We start from the raw sequence: 16,133 nt of genomic DNA on the forward strand, positions 1-16,133 counted from the left end.
AACCATTCTAAAGGGAGATCTACAATAGAGAAGAGTAAAGAGGCTACTGAAAAACTGAAGGGTGACTAATCGAAATCCCTCAAGGTCTATAAGATAGCAGAGATGTGGCCTGGCCTTTGTCTTTTTCCCAGGAGATCAAATATTTGGAAAATACAACAACTAGACTTGAAATATTTGAAATAGAATGTACAACAAGTTGGAAGCAGGATTCTGATTTAAGTATCTAGTCATACTACCCAGTTAGGCCATAGCTTTCTCTCTTCTTTCTTTAAATATTACTTTCTTAAACTTCCAGATCAAATTAATAAAGGGGAACATAGTGTATTGTTATGTTTTCTGAAGGTTTCTGACATTACATTTTTATTTCCTAAAATACTTCCCTTCGGTCATCGTAAAATAAAGAAACTATAAAATCAAATTTGATTAGTGTGAACTTTGCTAATGTCTGGCTGAAAAGCAATGATGTTACATTGTGTTCTTCACAGCAGAAATTTGACCAACTAAAATATTATATGGAAAAAACAGCTATCAGGATTTAGCAGACCAAATCCACAGAATAGCATACCCAGAGCAGTGTTTGAAGATCTGGGGACTAACCGAGTGGGTTAAGGTGAATGGGAGAGGTTTTCCTGTATATTTCTAGATTTCCTGGTGGATGAATGGATCCATGGAATGAGTGTCTCATGTGGGACAAACTGACTAAGGAAGAAAATATTTTTCCATAAAACTTAACAGAGAAGAAAGGTTGATGCTGAAATGGAAAATATACTGTGCCACAATCCAAGTGACAGAGTTGCTAAGATCTAAGGCAAGTAGTTACTTTCAAATATATGCTTCAAAACAAAATGAAAAATAAATACATGTTACTTTTAGCTCAATAATGAAAAATGTTTGCCTACTGTGTGCACACACACACACACACACACACATATCTATCTATCTATCTATCTATATATATATATATATATATGTATATATTTTAACAAATCATCAAGGTTTTCAAACATTAATGATTTTAATATAATATATGAAAAATAAATAAGTGAATATATTCCCTGGATACTACATGAAATAATCACATTATTTAATTTATAGTAAATATATATACATAATATGTATAAAATGTTCTTATGTTATCTTAACAATTACTATAAAACATTTATATTAAAAATACAATGAATAATTAAATCAAATAATTTATATTTTTTAAATGTATTTTATTTTTTAACAAAATCATTAGTTTATTTCTTGTATCACAAAAGGAGTAAAATGTTTACTTTTGCCTTTTGATAAAATCAAGATAATCTATTTTTTTTCAGGTTGTAGTATTATCTAATGCATTCACCAGGGGAAAAGAAAGAGAAATGCATGTTTCATGTGATCGTTTTAACAAAAAAGGTAATAATATTTTTCATAAATGGACATAGTATAAGAATTATTGATTTTATTCAACATCTCTCAATGATGTGGCCTACTGTATAAAAATTTCCTAAATACTGCCACTCGATTTATAATAAAAGAGCTAGTAGCAAGCAAGCTGGACTTAGTAAGAATTAAAATATAATGCAAAGATGATAATCAAAATAAAATTGTTACACATTGTGGTAGATATTTTAGAATTGTATCAATAAGGTGATGTCTTTCTTCTCTCTTTAATTCTCCTTGACCTGCAATATCTATAAAGGAGGAAAAAGGGGAGACCAAGAGATAGGGAAAAAGAGAAAGAGGTAGAGAGAGAGAGAGAGAGAGATGAACCACACAGTGATCACAGAAATTGTGCTCCTAGGCCTTTCTGATGATCCTAAACTTCAGATTGTAATTTTCCTGTTTTTATTTATCACTTACATATTAAGTGTCACTGGAAATCTGACTACCATCACTCTAACCTTGATGGACTCCCATCTACAGGCTCCTATGTATTTCTTCCTCCAGAACTTCTCTTTCTTAGAAATCTCATTTACAACGGTGTGTATCCCTAGGTTTCTAGGTGCTATTTTCACCCAGGATAAGACCATTCCCTATAACAACTGTGAAGCTCAACTCTTTTTCTCCATCTTCATGGGAGTGACAGAATTTTACATTCTCACTGCCATGTCCTATGACCTCTATGCCATCTGCAAGCCCCTTCATTACACAATCATTATGAGCAGGAAACTCTGCATCCTGCTTGCGCTGTGTGCCTGGCTGGGTGGGTTTTTGACCATTTTCCCACCCCTGATGCTTCTACTCCAGCTGGATTACTGTGCTTCCAAGGTCATTGATCACTTTGCATGTGATTATTTTCCCCTCTTACAACTGTCTTGCTCAGATACATGGCTCCTAGAAGTCATTGGTTTCTACTTCGCTCTGGTGACTTTGCTATTCACTTTGGCATTAGTGGTTTTATCTTACATGTACATTATCAGGGGAATTTTGAGAATTCCATGTGTCATTCAAATAAAAAGGTTTTCTCCACCTGTTCCTCTCACATGATCTTCTTTTCTGTTTCTTATGGAAGTTCTATATTCATGTATGCTAATCTATCTGCCAAAGACTAAAGGCATCACTGACCAAAGGAGTGGCTATTCTCAACACCTCTGTTGCCCCCTTGCTGGACCCTTTCATCTACACCCTGAGGAACCAGAAAATAAAGCAAGCCCTAAAGGATGTGCTCCACAGGGCAGGGTATTCTACAAATAAATGAAAGAAAAATTGCCAAAAATAAGGGACACTATAACAAGCAAATTAGTAAAATCTTGACATTCATAAATATCTTTATTAAGCATCCTTGTTCTCTAATGGTTTCTTTATATGCCCCATTGTATTTAATTGGAGATTTTCTCAGTCCATTCTTCCACTCCCACACCCAAGTATATCCAACATATTGTTTACTGAGTTATTTAAAATATTCTATCATTTCCCCCTACTGAGTTTTCTTAAAATGGTATATATTTATTTAAAACATACTCTATAATGTGGTAAATAGTTTTAATTCTATTTATATTATTACATAAATGGAATATATATATCACTATGTTGTACTTCAGATGTAGAGCTCTAAACTTTGTGTATTTTCTCCCATGTGTTCTAGGTATATATTGATAATGCCATAATGATTTTAAATTTTAGATGTTCTATATCTTGTTTCATTAAATTCTGTCCCTGTCCCTGCAGGTAATATGTTCTATTGCATCATATCTTAAATGTAGAGCTCTATGAAATTAGAAGGGCACAACTTTCATTTTCTCTGTAATATAAAAAAATATTAAATATAAAAAATTTCTCTGTAATATAAAAAATTTCTCTGTAATATAAAAAACATTTCTCTGTAACATAAAAAACTATTTCTCATTTAATATAAAAAATATAGGATTCATTATAAGTATGTTAATCATATGAGCATCAATTCAATAATTATACTTTTGGCTTAAATTATTAGTTAATAGTTAGACCACAAGAGAATTTCAACTTCAATTGTTTCATTTTCTTAAATTTTTTTCCTAAGTAATGTTGATTAAAAAAACTTTAAGACTAATATATTTTATTTATAAATTTGTAGACTACAATAATTTACAAAGTAAAATGTAAAATGGTTGCACATATTCGTAAAATAAAAGTCAGTATACAGATTTTAATACATTTCAAAAACACGCTTAGTCCTTACAATCTCAACTGTTTGCCAAAATCTGGAAATCAAAAGATTCCAATACAAGAAGTTACAATGGTAATGCTTCTCTGAGAAATTCAATCTTCAGGAATTTTTGTGACTTAAAGATGAATATGTGCCTTTCAATTAAATGTCTTCCAATAGTTTTTTTTTAATTTAATATTTCCAAGGAACTTTCACTGAGGTATTATATTTATTTATTAAAAAACATATCCACCAAAGAAATGATTCAGTGATTAAAAATTTTATTCTTATTCTCATGTAGAACTAAGTAAGAGAATAAAATAAGTATTTTATTATCACATAGTAATTGATGTGTTATATCTCTATGAGGAATGTATTGTACACATTTTGAAAAGAACAATTTTTACTTGTAGATGTACACAATACCTTTTATTTATTTATTTATTTATTTATTTTTATGTGGTGCTGAGCATTCAACTCAGTATTTCAAACATGCTAGGCAAGTGTTCTACCACTGAGCCACAACCCTGGCCTCTATAAGTGTACTTAGTTACAAATATATTGAGATATAAATAATAATAGATTTGCTCATAATACTAACAATTTACATAATTGTACCAATAGAAAGTTAGGATGTTTATTAGTTTTGTTTCTTGTTCCAGGATAATAGCCATGATACGCATAACAAGTAAAAAAATAAATAAAATATCTCAAAGCCTTAGATAAATATGCCACTAATAACTAATATTTTCTTACTACTTCAAATTGTCAGACATATTACTAACTGTATAAACTTAATTATGTCTTTGCAACTCTATGACATTTGTAGAAACAGTTTTGCCAGTGGCTAATGACTCATCAATGCTGTCATACAAATAGTGTGAGTGGTTAAATGCTTTTAAACTAAACTGCCCTGTCAAAACAAAAGCTGTGCTTCTGATCAAACTCAGTACACAAAGAATTGTTTTCTTAATTACTCTTTGGTCTTTCAAATTCTAACAAAAATAAAGAAAAAAGTTCTATGTGTATGTATTTGCATATCCATTCAACTACTGAATTTTCTTTTGTTAAATTCATATCTATTATTACCCAACAAATTATAAGCAATATGGCACATGATTCTCTTTAGATAAATGTGTGGAAGAGCATTTGTAATTTTATTTTATTTTATTTTTTTTAAGTTTTAGATGGACACAAAACATTTTTATTTATTTACTTATTTATTTTAGCTACTACTTACTGGTATTTTTTTCATTTTTTTTTAAATTAATTTGTTATATATGACAACAGAATGTATTACAATTAATATTACACTTATAGAGCACAATTTTTTTATATCTCTGGTTGTACACATCCTTTGTGTCTTCATACATGTACTTAGGGTAATGATGACCATCACATTCCACCATCTTTTATACCCCTTTGCCCCCTCCCTTCCACCCCCTCCCCTTTTCCCCTTTGCTCCTGTCTAGAGTTTATTTAATTCTCCCCCACCCACACCCCCTGAAGCATATTATGGATCAGCATCCTTAAATCAGAGAAATCACTGGGCATTTGTTGTTGTTTTTTGAGATTGGTTAATTTCATTTAGCATTATATTCTCCAGCTCCATCCATTTACCTGTAAATGCCATGATTTTATTCTCTTTTAATTATGGGTAATGTTCAATTGTGTATATAAACCACATTTTCTTTATCCATTCATCTACTGAAGGGCATCTAGGTTGGTTCCACAGTTTAGCTAATGTGAATTATGCTGCTATAAATATTGAAGTGGCTGTGTCCCTTTAGTATGTTGTTTTTAAGTCCTTTGGGTATAAACTGAGGAGTGGGATAGCTGAGCCAAATTGTGGTTTCATCCCCAGGTTTCCAAGGATTCTCCACACTGCTTTCCATATTGGCTGCACCAATTTGCAGTCCCACCAGCAGTGTATGAGTGTGCCTTTTCCCCCACATCCTCACCAACACTTATTGTTGTTTGTATTCTTAATAGCTGCCATTCTGACTGGAGTGAGATGAAATCTTAAGAGTAGCTTTGATTTGCATTTCTCTAATTACTAGAGATGTGGTCCTTTTCTTATCAAAACTGTTTAAATATGTACATTCTAAACTCCTTCTTTGACATTTCTTTCACAGGGTGCCTGTTACCCCCCAGTAATTTGCTCCCATAAGAATGCTGCCATGTGTATTTCCACAGTCAGAATCCTTACAAAAGGGTAGGGGCAGGAGAGATAGTTTAGAGACTAAATTAGAGACCAGAATTGTAGGGTCCATATGTGAAATAAGGGGCTAAGATCATTCTGTATTACATGAGAGGACTCCAAATGATATTCCTAGGGTGCATTCTTCCAACAGAGACTGGAAACCTTCCCACCCTAGCAACCCTCACTTTCCTGAGGATAGAGATACCAGCACACTCTGGAGAACCCCACATATCAGATGAGAAGAAAAGCAAAGAAACTATTGAATTCCAACAGAATTGTCAAAATGGCTATACTACCAAAAGTATTATGTAGATTTAATGGAATTTCTATTAAAATACCAATGTCATTTTTCATAGAAATACACAAAGCAATCATAAAGTTCATTTGGAAGAATAAGAGACCTAGAAGAGTCAAAGAAACCCTTAGCAAGAAGAGTAAATTAGGATGCATCACAATACCAGACCTTAAACTATACTACGGAGTTGTAGAAACGAAAACAGCATGGTATTGACATCAAAACAGATATGTACACCAATGGTATAGAATAGAAGACACAAAGAAAACCCACACAAATAAGTTATCTCATACTAGACAAAGGTGCCAAAAACATACATTGTAGAAAAGATAACGTCTTTTGACAAATGATGCTGGGAAAACTGAATATCTATATATAGCAAAATGAAATTAAAACCCTATCTCACATCCTGAACAATACTCAACTCATAGTGGATCAAGGACCTAGGAATTAGACAAGAGTCCCTGTGCTTAACAGAAGAAAAATAGGCCCAAATCTTCATCATTTTAGCTTAGGAACTGACTTCCTTAATAAAACTTATAAAGCACAAGAAGTAAAATCAAGAATCAATAAATGGGGTAGCATAAAACTTAAAAAGCTTCTTCCCAGCAAAGGAAACATTCAATTAAATGAAGAGAGAGCCTTCAGAATGGAAGAAAATCTATACCACCTGAACCCCAGATGGAGCACTAATCTCCAGGATATGTAAAGAACTCAAAAAAACAACATATACAAAAAAACCCTAATCAATAAATAGGTCAAGGAAGTGAACAGACACTTCTCAGAAGATGATACACAATCAATCAACAAATATATGAAAAAATATTCAACTTCTCTAGCAATTAAAATCAAAACTACTCTAAATTTCATCTTACTCTCTTCAGAATGGCAATTATCAGAAATACAAGTAACAATAAATGTTGGTGAGGTTGTGTGGAAAAAGATACACTCATACATTGCTGGTGGGACCGCACACAACTGGGTGTAATCACTCTAGACAGCAGTATGGAGATTCCTTAGTAAACTTGGAATGGAACCACCATTTGACCCAGTTATCAAACTCTTTGGGATATATCCAAAGAACTTAAAAATCAACATAATACAGTGATGTAGCCATATCAAAGTTTATAGCAGCTCAACTCACAATAGCTGAACTATTGAACCAACCTAGATGTCCTTCAACAAATGAATGGATAAAGAAAATGTGGTATATATACACAATGGAACATTACTCAGTCTTAATGAAGAATGAAATTTTGGCATTTTCTGATAAATGGATGTAACTGGAGATTGTCATGCTAAGCAAAATAAGCAATCCCAAAGAATCAAAGGCCAAATGTTTTCTCTGCTATGTGGATGCTGAACCATATTAGAGGATGGGGCTAGGGAAGAATGGAGGAACTTTGTATTGGCCAGAGGGGAGTAAGGGTAGGAGAAAGGATGTGTAGATGAGAGGATGTTGGAATGAGATGGACATTATTACATTATGTACACATATGATTTGCCCAAATGGTGTGACTCTGCATCATATACAGCCAGAGAAATGAGAAGTTCGTGCTCCATATGTGTACAATGATTTGAAGTGTATTCTGCTTTCACGTATAAATAATTAGAACAAAAATAAGATGAAAAGATGATAATAATTATATATGAAAATCTCTTAAAAGGTGTAAGTAAATAAAAACTTGATAGAGAAAATTAGCTAAATATTTATGCAGAAAATTCATAATTGTATAGGAAATGGATATTTGATTTGTGAAATAATATTAAATCCCACAAATAATTATAGAAACTCAAGTTCAATGCCAGCCTCAGGAAAAGCAAGGCACTAGCAGCTCAGTGAGACCCTATCTCTGAATAAAATAGGAGATAAGGCTAGAAATGTGGCTCAGTGGTCCAGTGCTGCTGAGTTCAATCTTTGGTAACCCATCCCTGTCATCCCAAAAAGATTTCAGGTTGGAGCCATGCAGGGAAGGTGCAGAAAATGTGAATGGGAAATGGCAATGAATTTCAGTAATTTCCGAGAGAGTGCTTACCAAATCATTAGCAGCAAAGTAGGCAATTCTCACACACTTAGTGAGAAGATACTCTGGGAGGGTTCATGTTAGTTCAGCACCCTGACTAAAAACACCTCTAGAGAATTATTATTACTTCTCTTTTCACTTCCAAGTTTTGCACAAGCTCCTCTCATGGTTTTAATTTACCACACCAAGAAAGAAACTGTGAGAAATGGCCTACTAGCTGATCCTAGGAAGTCATGTGTGATGTTAACTCAACTATATTTAATTGAATCGTATGAAAACCAAAGCCATGGTATCAGAGAGTACAAATCACTCCTTCTGTTGAAGGCTCTACTCAAAGAGTGATGTCAGTGAATTTGCAACTATTCCCTGCACTTCTATTTTTTTTCAAAGACTTCAAGAATTGGTAATAATTCTTCCTTGAATTTTTGTAGAATTCATCTTCAAACCATTTTATTTTGGGTTTTTCTTTTCTTGGGGACAGTTTTGTTTACTACTTCCATTTCTTTAATTGTACTTAGTCTGTTTAGGCTATTCTTGATTCAGTCTTGCTAGGGTATATATTTCTAGGCATCTTTCCATTTCCTCTAGGTTATTCAATATTTTTTATAATAGTCCATTTTTTATAATAGTCCATTATAATTCTTTTATTTCTGAAACATACACCATAATGTTTCCTATTTCATTTCTAATTTTATTATTTTAGTTTTCCCTCATTTGATTCTCAGTTAGACCCACTCCGGATTTATTGATTTTGTATTTTGAAAGAAAATAACTTTTATTTGGATAAAGTGGAAAATTATACACACTCCCTGAAGGTGGAAAGGAACAAACAAATTCTTCTTTTTGATTAGATACAATTTTTCTTTATAAAATGATGACAGTTCTCATTTTTTTAAAGTATATAAAACATCAATAAAAATACCAGCAAGATTTAGCTTAGGAGATATAGTTAAAATACATGTTACATAAAAAAATAATAAAGCAAATAAAGAATTTATTAGGAAAACAAAATCTATAAGGAATTACAATTATAAGGCACTGAATATTTAATGAAAATGTCAAGTTGTAGAAGTATTAATAATTAGATAAATTGAAATAAAATTAAAACACTGATATATACTATATTGTATGTAAAATTTTGCATACAATAAAGGTGGAAGATCACAGGAAAAACTATGAATTTTAAATACATATTACTGGGCAAATTGAAAAGCAATTTGGAAAGATGAAAAATTAGCTCATTTCTTACACCATACATAAAAATTTACTTTTACTGCCTTAGGGATCTAAATGCAAAAAAATGAAAATAAATAGCATTAAAAAAATTGTGGATTTCTTTTTGAATTTTTAACTGATACACAGAACATAAATTATATATATTTATGTAATACAATCTGAAGTTTTGATATGTACATTATGAAATATTTAAGTAAGGGTAAAGACATATGTCTCCTCAAATATTTTTCATTTCTTCATGGTTAAAACATTCAATAGCCTTTCTTTCACATTTTTTAAATACACAGTTGGATTTTTGTTATCTATATTCACCTTGCCATGCAATAGCAAAGAACTTCTTACTCCTATCTAAATGTATTTTAATTCCTAATGATAAACAAGTCCTCATCCCTCCTTCTGTCTTATTTTTATGGTTCTTTTAACTATCATTCTACTCTAGGTTTTTATGAAATAAAGGTTTTTAGATTCCATACAAGTGATATCATGTAGTACTTGTCTCTCTGTGTCTTGCTTTTTACACTTAACATAATGATCTCCAATTCCATCTGTGCTTTTCAAATGACAGGATTTCATTCTCCTGCCCCCATGGTTGAATATTATTCCAGTGTATGCATGGACCATGTTTTCTTTATTATTCATCAGTTGATGAACATTTGTGTTGTTTTCATTTCTTAGCTAATGTGAATAATCTACAAGAAACATAGGAGTACAGATGTTCCTCTGACATACTGATTTCATTTCCTCTGAATATGTGCCCAGCAGTGAGATACCTGGAGTATATGACACTTCCATTTCTAATTTTTGAGGAACCTCCATATTGCTTTCCATGTTGGTCGTAATGCAGATTCCCACCAACAAGTGCATGGGTAATGTTTTCTCCACATCTTCACTTGCACTTGGTATCTTTTGTATTTTTGATTACAGTCATTCTTATCTTAGTGAGGTAATATTGTGGTTTTTGGTTTGCAATTTCCTGATAACTAGTCATGTTGAAGATGTTTTCCTATTTGTGTTGGTGATTTGTTTTCTTTTCATAGATATCTATTTAGATTCATTGCCCACATCTTCATCAGGTTATGGGTCAGAGGAACAGAATAGAAAGCCTGGAAGCAAACCCACATGCCTACAGCCACTGATTTATGATAAAGAAGGTAAGAACATGAATTGGAGAAAAATAGTCTTTTTCAATAAATAGGTCTGGTAAAATTCAGTATACAAACACAGAGAAATGAAGCTAAGTTCCCATCTCTCACCAGTTCCAGGAACTAACACAAAGAGAAGGAAATACTTAAATGTGAAACCTGAAACAATAAAAATACTAGAAGAAAATATAGGGGGGATTTTTAAGTCATTGAAATGGGCAAGGATTTTTGGATGAGACCCCAAAAGGACAGGACACAAAAGCAAAATATGTGAATGGAATTATATTAAACACAAAGCTATTCAACAAAGGAAGCAGTCAATATGGTGAATTATTTTACATCTTTGATATAAGAAAAGAGTTTCTTGCTGTTAATCAAATTCAAGCAAAATAAAAATTTTTGACACATTTGAATACACAAAAATAAACTTTTTTAGGACACCTACATAGACACAACCTTATAAAATCAAGTCATGGTCAAATTAGGAGGAAATGTTTGTACAGTTCAAATGTAAAAATGATATTATTGATATATAAAGAACTCTTAAGGGTAATAAAATAAAAATTTGATAGATAAAATTAGCTGAATATATATATATATATATATATATATATATATGCAATTCATAATTATATAGGAAATGACTATTTGATTTATGAAATAATATTTGTGAAATAATATTAAATCCACAAATAATTACAGAAATTCAACATAACTTGATCCTGAGTTACTATGCCTAACCCATAAAGTAGCCAACATTTTGTTACTATAAAACATACCCCATTATTAAGGTTGATATGAAACAAAAACCCTAATAATACACTGTTGTTGGAAACTGAAATATTTTGTGCAGAAAAGGACTTAACATTGTAACTGAAAATGAATGGGATTTGCTCTTGGTTTAGAAATACCAAATTTAGGAATTTATACTGTATTATGTAATTTGTGGTTTTATTAAAAAACTTATGAATATATATATATATAATTTTATTGATTGGTGCACTCTGTCAAAATTGGAACAATCTCTTAGACAAAATATGAAAACAGTTAAAGCAACTTTGACTCATCATTACAAAGAAGGTCTATGCAACCATTAACACATTTGAAATATTTTCATTAGTTGATGTGGTGTTTTGATAGGATGTTGTTGTTTATTGAATAAACCAAAAGGAAACAAGGTACTTGTAGTATAATATATTTAACCTGAAGTCAATTGGTCTGCAAGAGGCTATATTTTTCCTGCTCATATTCTCACTTTTTATATCAACCTAAAAACATTTTTCTTTCTCTTTCTAAACCCTAAACTATCTATCTAGGACTTGATGAGTGTAGGTGATCAACTAGTATATCAACATATAAAAAATTCTTTGGATGCATAGTTAGAATATGTAAAAATGCGTTTGTGTGTGTGTGTGTGTATTTGTAGAAAATACTTCTGTAATTCACAATCCCTTAGGAAATGATGTTCTGGGATCTCATTTACCCTGAGAATTCTTAGTTCTTATTAGATCTTTTCCTGTAAGACAGAAGACATAAATCCTTCACGATATCAAGGGATGGTTAACTTTCATATTTTCTTGCACGTCATATTTAGAAAGGAATATCAATACTTCAGATAAGTGGTTATAGTAAATTTTAGAAAAGAAGGTAATTTGATAAATTTTCTAAGAACATGTAATAAATTGGTCAAAATTAAGATTTCTAAAATAACATTTAAATCAATCATGTGTTTTATATAGAATTAAATGCTTAGGGAGAATAATGAATCCTCAGTGCTCTCTACTTAGTAGGATGATGAGTTAAGTATGGAAGTGCAGAAGGTTGGCCCAAATAAGTGTATACAAAAATGTGTTAACTGCTAAATCACTAGTGTTTTAACTACTATCTATTCTTCAGGTTGTAAATACTTGTGAAAGATTATAGATAAGATAAATAATGATTTAACACTGACAAGCCTTTTAAGATTTAATTTTTATGTGATATTCACAATTTTCAACAAAACTGAATATAATTGCAGTTATTGGCCTGTGTTCACATGATCTTATATTGCGTTCCCTCACAGCATGTGTTGAACAGATACATTTACAGCATGTACATGTGGTGGTTGAATCAGGATAAATCAACAGTTTGATATGAAAAAAATTCTATTTTATTATATAATTGAACATTTCTTTCAGAGTTTCCATTGGGATGGTTTGTGAAAAGGAGATAATTTTATAATAAGTAATTTCATAGTCATCTGAGTGTGGTAAAGAACTCTGGACATGGGCCAACTGCTATTTCCACTGGTTTATGCTTTTATTAGAGATGATTAAACAGGGGAACTCTAAATAATTTCCTACCAAATTGTGTTGGAGCCATTACTTTTCTTTGGCTTATCCTGCTTCTTCTGCCTCGTATATCTTGTCTCATCTTTTCATCCTTTCTAAGGCCCATCTAAAGATCCAAATACTCAGATATCTTCTTCTTTAAATTCCTGTAGTACACATTGGGAAGACCTCTCATTTTTTGTTTGGCTTTTGGTTCTTTTATGTTTGTTTTTATATGCATTTTTTTTTGTCTCAAGAATAAATTATGCTTTAGAGGTTGAGAATAATTCTGTTACTATCCTCAATGCAAAACACAAGATTTTCCATAGCAACCATTTAAAATAGTTCTAATTATTTTGTTGTGATCATAGAAACACCTGAGAAATAATATTTTTGTATGGGTGTCACTAAATCTTTTTAGAAGTAGTGTTCTCATAATTCATCTTTTAGTAAAAGCTTATAAAACCTTGAGTACAAGCTTTTAGAAAACTGTGCAATCTTAATGCCAGGACTTCTGAAAATAACCTCTATTTATCTGACCCCTTGCTCTAAATGCAAGCCTGAAAACAGTTTTTAAATGTTTAATCTTTTTTGTCCCACATAACACATACAGATCACCAAGAATAGTAATTGTGGCATATAGAGTTCTCAATAGGCACAAGATTATAGTTATTGTCCAAGTAGCCTGTTTGTTTGACATTTGGATATCTATGTTAAGAAGGCTGTACCTGCTATCCAAAATTTGTCTGAACTACAATCCAGTTGTCACTTTTCTCCCCCATCTAGATCATGCTGACTTAAAGTATACTCATCATTGTATTCTACACATTATGAAATCAGCAAAGAGGTTTGTTTTAATAATAGAAGCATATTTAGTTTTAAAAGTTCCTTCCTTATTACTTCCTTACTGTATATATAATATTCCATTTCTTAATTTTTAAAAAATATTTATTAGTTGTTTAGTTATAGGTGTACACGATATCTTTATTTTTTATTTGTATGTGGTGCTGAGGATCAAACCCAGTGCCTCACGCATGCTAGGCAAACGCTCTATCCTGAGCCACAACCCCAGCCCCTAACTTTCTTATTTTAACCTTTCAATTTTTCCATAAGCTTATTCCCCTAACTTTTAAAAAATATAACACTTCTTTAGGTTTTTATGACACTTTGTTTCTCCTCACATTGCATTTCCTTCTCATAACATATCCCAACTATTATTTGATAGATATTCCTCTATAACCCCAACCATTCAGACCTGATAAAAGAAAGAGGATGGTAATGGGAACCATATAGTATTGACAGTGTTTATCATACTGGGTTCAAATGAAGACCCATATTTGAAAGTTGTGTAATTTGTTTTCATTCTTCTCAATTATTTGCTAAACACTGTTTTGATTTGATAATTTCTTCACTCAGCCTACTGGATACTCACTAGATCCTTATAAATATTGTCCTTCTTGGATATATATCCTATACTATTATGTGCTACAGAAAAGAAAACTAATTCCTTTGTCACTTCATTGACAATTTGCTTGAAATATTAGGTAAATTCAGAAAGCAAAAATGCATCAAGCCAGGCTTGGTTGGGAAGTCCTATAATTCCGGCAGCCCAAGAGGCTGAGCCAGGAGGATTCTGAGTTCAGAGCCAGCCTCAGCAACCTAGTGAGGCCCTAAGCAACTCAGTGAGATTCTGTTTCTAAATAAAATACAAAAAGTGCCTGTGTATGTGGCTCAGTGGTTCAGTGCCCCTGAGTTCAATACACGAGACAAAAAAAAAAAAAATCAAATTTTTTGCATAGCTTATTGTGGTAAAGCATTTGAAAGATTGGTCATAGATTAACACTATCAAGTTGAAGAACTACATTTCAAATGACTATTAAGTGTCCTATAAACTGGTAAGTAGGATTTACTCAAGCTCTGGACAAAGGAAAGATCTCCCAATGTTCTCATAAAAATGACGAATAAAGTGGAGGATATATTCATTGTGATAAACTAAACTGATTTTAGAAATATTTGTGAATTGGTAAGTTTCTGAAAATGAAATCTTATATAGCTAAAGAGGAAGAAATACCTTCTTACTTGTGATAAATTAGTTTTTATTTTCTGTAACTTTGATAGGACAAAAAAAGAAATGAAGAATCAATCACTCGAGATAGAATTCATTTTGCTTGGACTGACAGATGACCCTGTGCTGCAGATTGTGATTTTCTTGTTTCTATTTTTCAATTATATCTTGAGCCTGATGGGGAACTTAATCATCATCCTCCTCACCCTGTTGGATCCCCGCCTCAAGACTCCAATGTATTTCTTCCTCCGAAATTTTTCCTTCTTGGAAATTTCCTTCACAACAGTCTGCATTCCACGGTTCCTGATAAGCATTCTCACTGGAGACAAAACAATTTCCTACAGTGGTTGTGCAACTCAGTTATTCTTTTTTTTCCTATTAGGGGCTACAGAGTTTTACCTCCTGGCTGCCATGTCCTATGACCGCTATGTTGCCATCTGCAAACCTCTGCATTACCCAGTCATTATGAACAGCAGAGTGTGCTACCTACTAGTGCTCAGCTCCTGGGCAGCTGGATTCTTGATCATCTTTCCCCCTTTGCTCTTGGTACTTAAACTGGACTTTTGTGCTTCCAAGATGATTGATCATTTCCTGTGTGATGCTTCCCCTGTCCTGCAGATCTCTTGCACAGATACACATTTCATAGAATTGATGGCTTTTGTCTTAGCTGTGTTAACACTTGTCATCACATTGTTATTAGTGATCTTCTCCTACACATTCATCATCAAAACCATTCTCAAATTTCCCTCTGGTCAACAACGAATGAAGGCTTTTTCCACCTGCTCCTCACACATGGTAGTTGTCTCTATCACTTATGGAAGTTGTATATTCATGTATATGAAGCCATCAGCAAAAGAAAGGGTGAGTTTAACTAAAGGTGTAGCTGTGCTCAATACCTCTGTTGCCCCTTTACTCAACCCTTTCATTTACACCCTGAGGAACCAGCAGGTGAAAGAAGCTCTCAAGTATATGCTTCAAAGGTTTTGTTCTTTTGAAAACAGCAAGGCAGAGTTTAGACATAAGTAACACACTGTTGGAACCTAAATGAGAAAATTCAATATGGTCATCTATTATATTAGTTTAAATCTATGATGTTTCTTCCCTTGACTATTTAGATCTTACTAGGTTTACTAAGTCTATCTGCACACCAATATATTCATCTTTCTGAGTAGATCTTCCTAATCTCTAGAAATAAGCTGCATTCATCAACCCCAAGTATTAATTTCTGTCTTTACCTAAAAATGTCTAT

General features: G+C 32.3%; 1 protein-coding gene and 1 pseudogene across 1 annotated transcript; both read left to right on the forward strand.

The window, feature by feature from the left end:
* The first annotated feature begins 1,749 nt into the window (after window positions 1-1,749).
* Window positions 1,750-2,683, forward strand: LOC114078815 (olfactory receptor 6C3-like; annotated as a pseudogene).
* Window positions 2,684-14,944: 12,261 nt separating this feature from the next.
* On the forward strand, window positions 14,945-15,910 carry LOC114078816 (olfactory receptor 6C6-like). Its single transcript, XM_027919862.3, has one exon. The coding sequence runs from the start codon at window positions 14,951-14,953 to the stop codon at window positions 15,908-15,910; it is 960 nt and encodes a 319-aa protein (XP_027775663.3). The 5' UTR covers window positions 14,945-14,950.
* The last annotated feature ends 223 nt before the right edge of the window (window positions 15,911-16,133 follow it).

The sequence above is a fragment of the Marmota flaviventris genome, chromosome 3 (genome assembly GCF_047511675.1).
Source record: "Marmota flaviventris isolate mMarFla1 chromosome 3, mMarFla1.hap1, whole genome shotgun sequence".
NCBI lineage: Eukaryota > Metazoa > Chordata > Mammalia > Rodentia > Sciuridae > Marmota > Marmota flaviventris.

Coding starts and splice junctions, on each gene's coding strand:
- LOC114078816 (XM_027919862.3), top strand. CDS start 14,951: ATGAAGAATCAATCACTCGAGATAGAATTCATTTTGCTTGGACTGACA.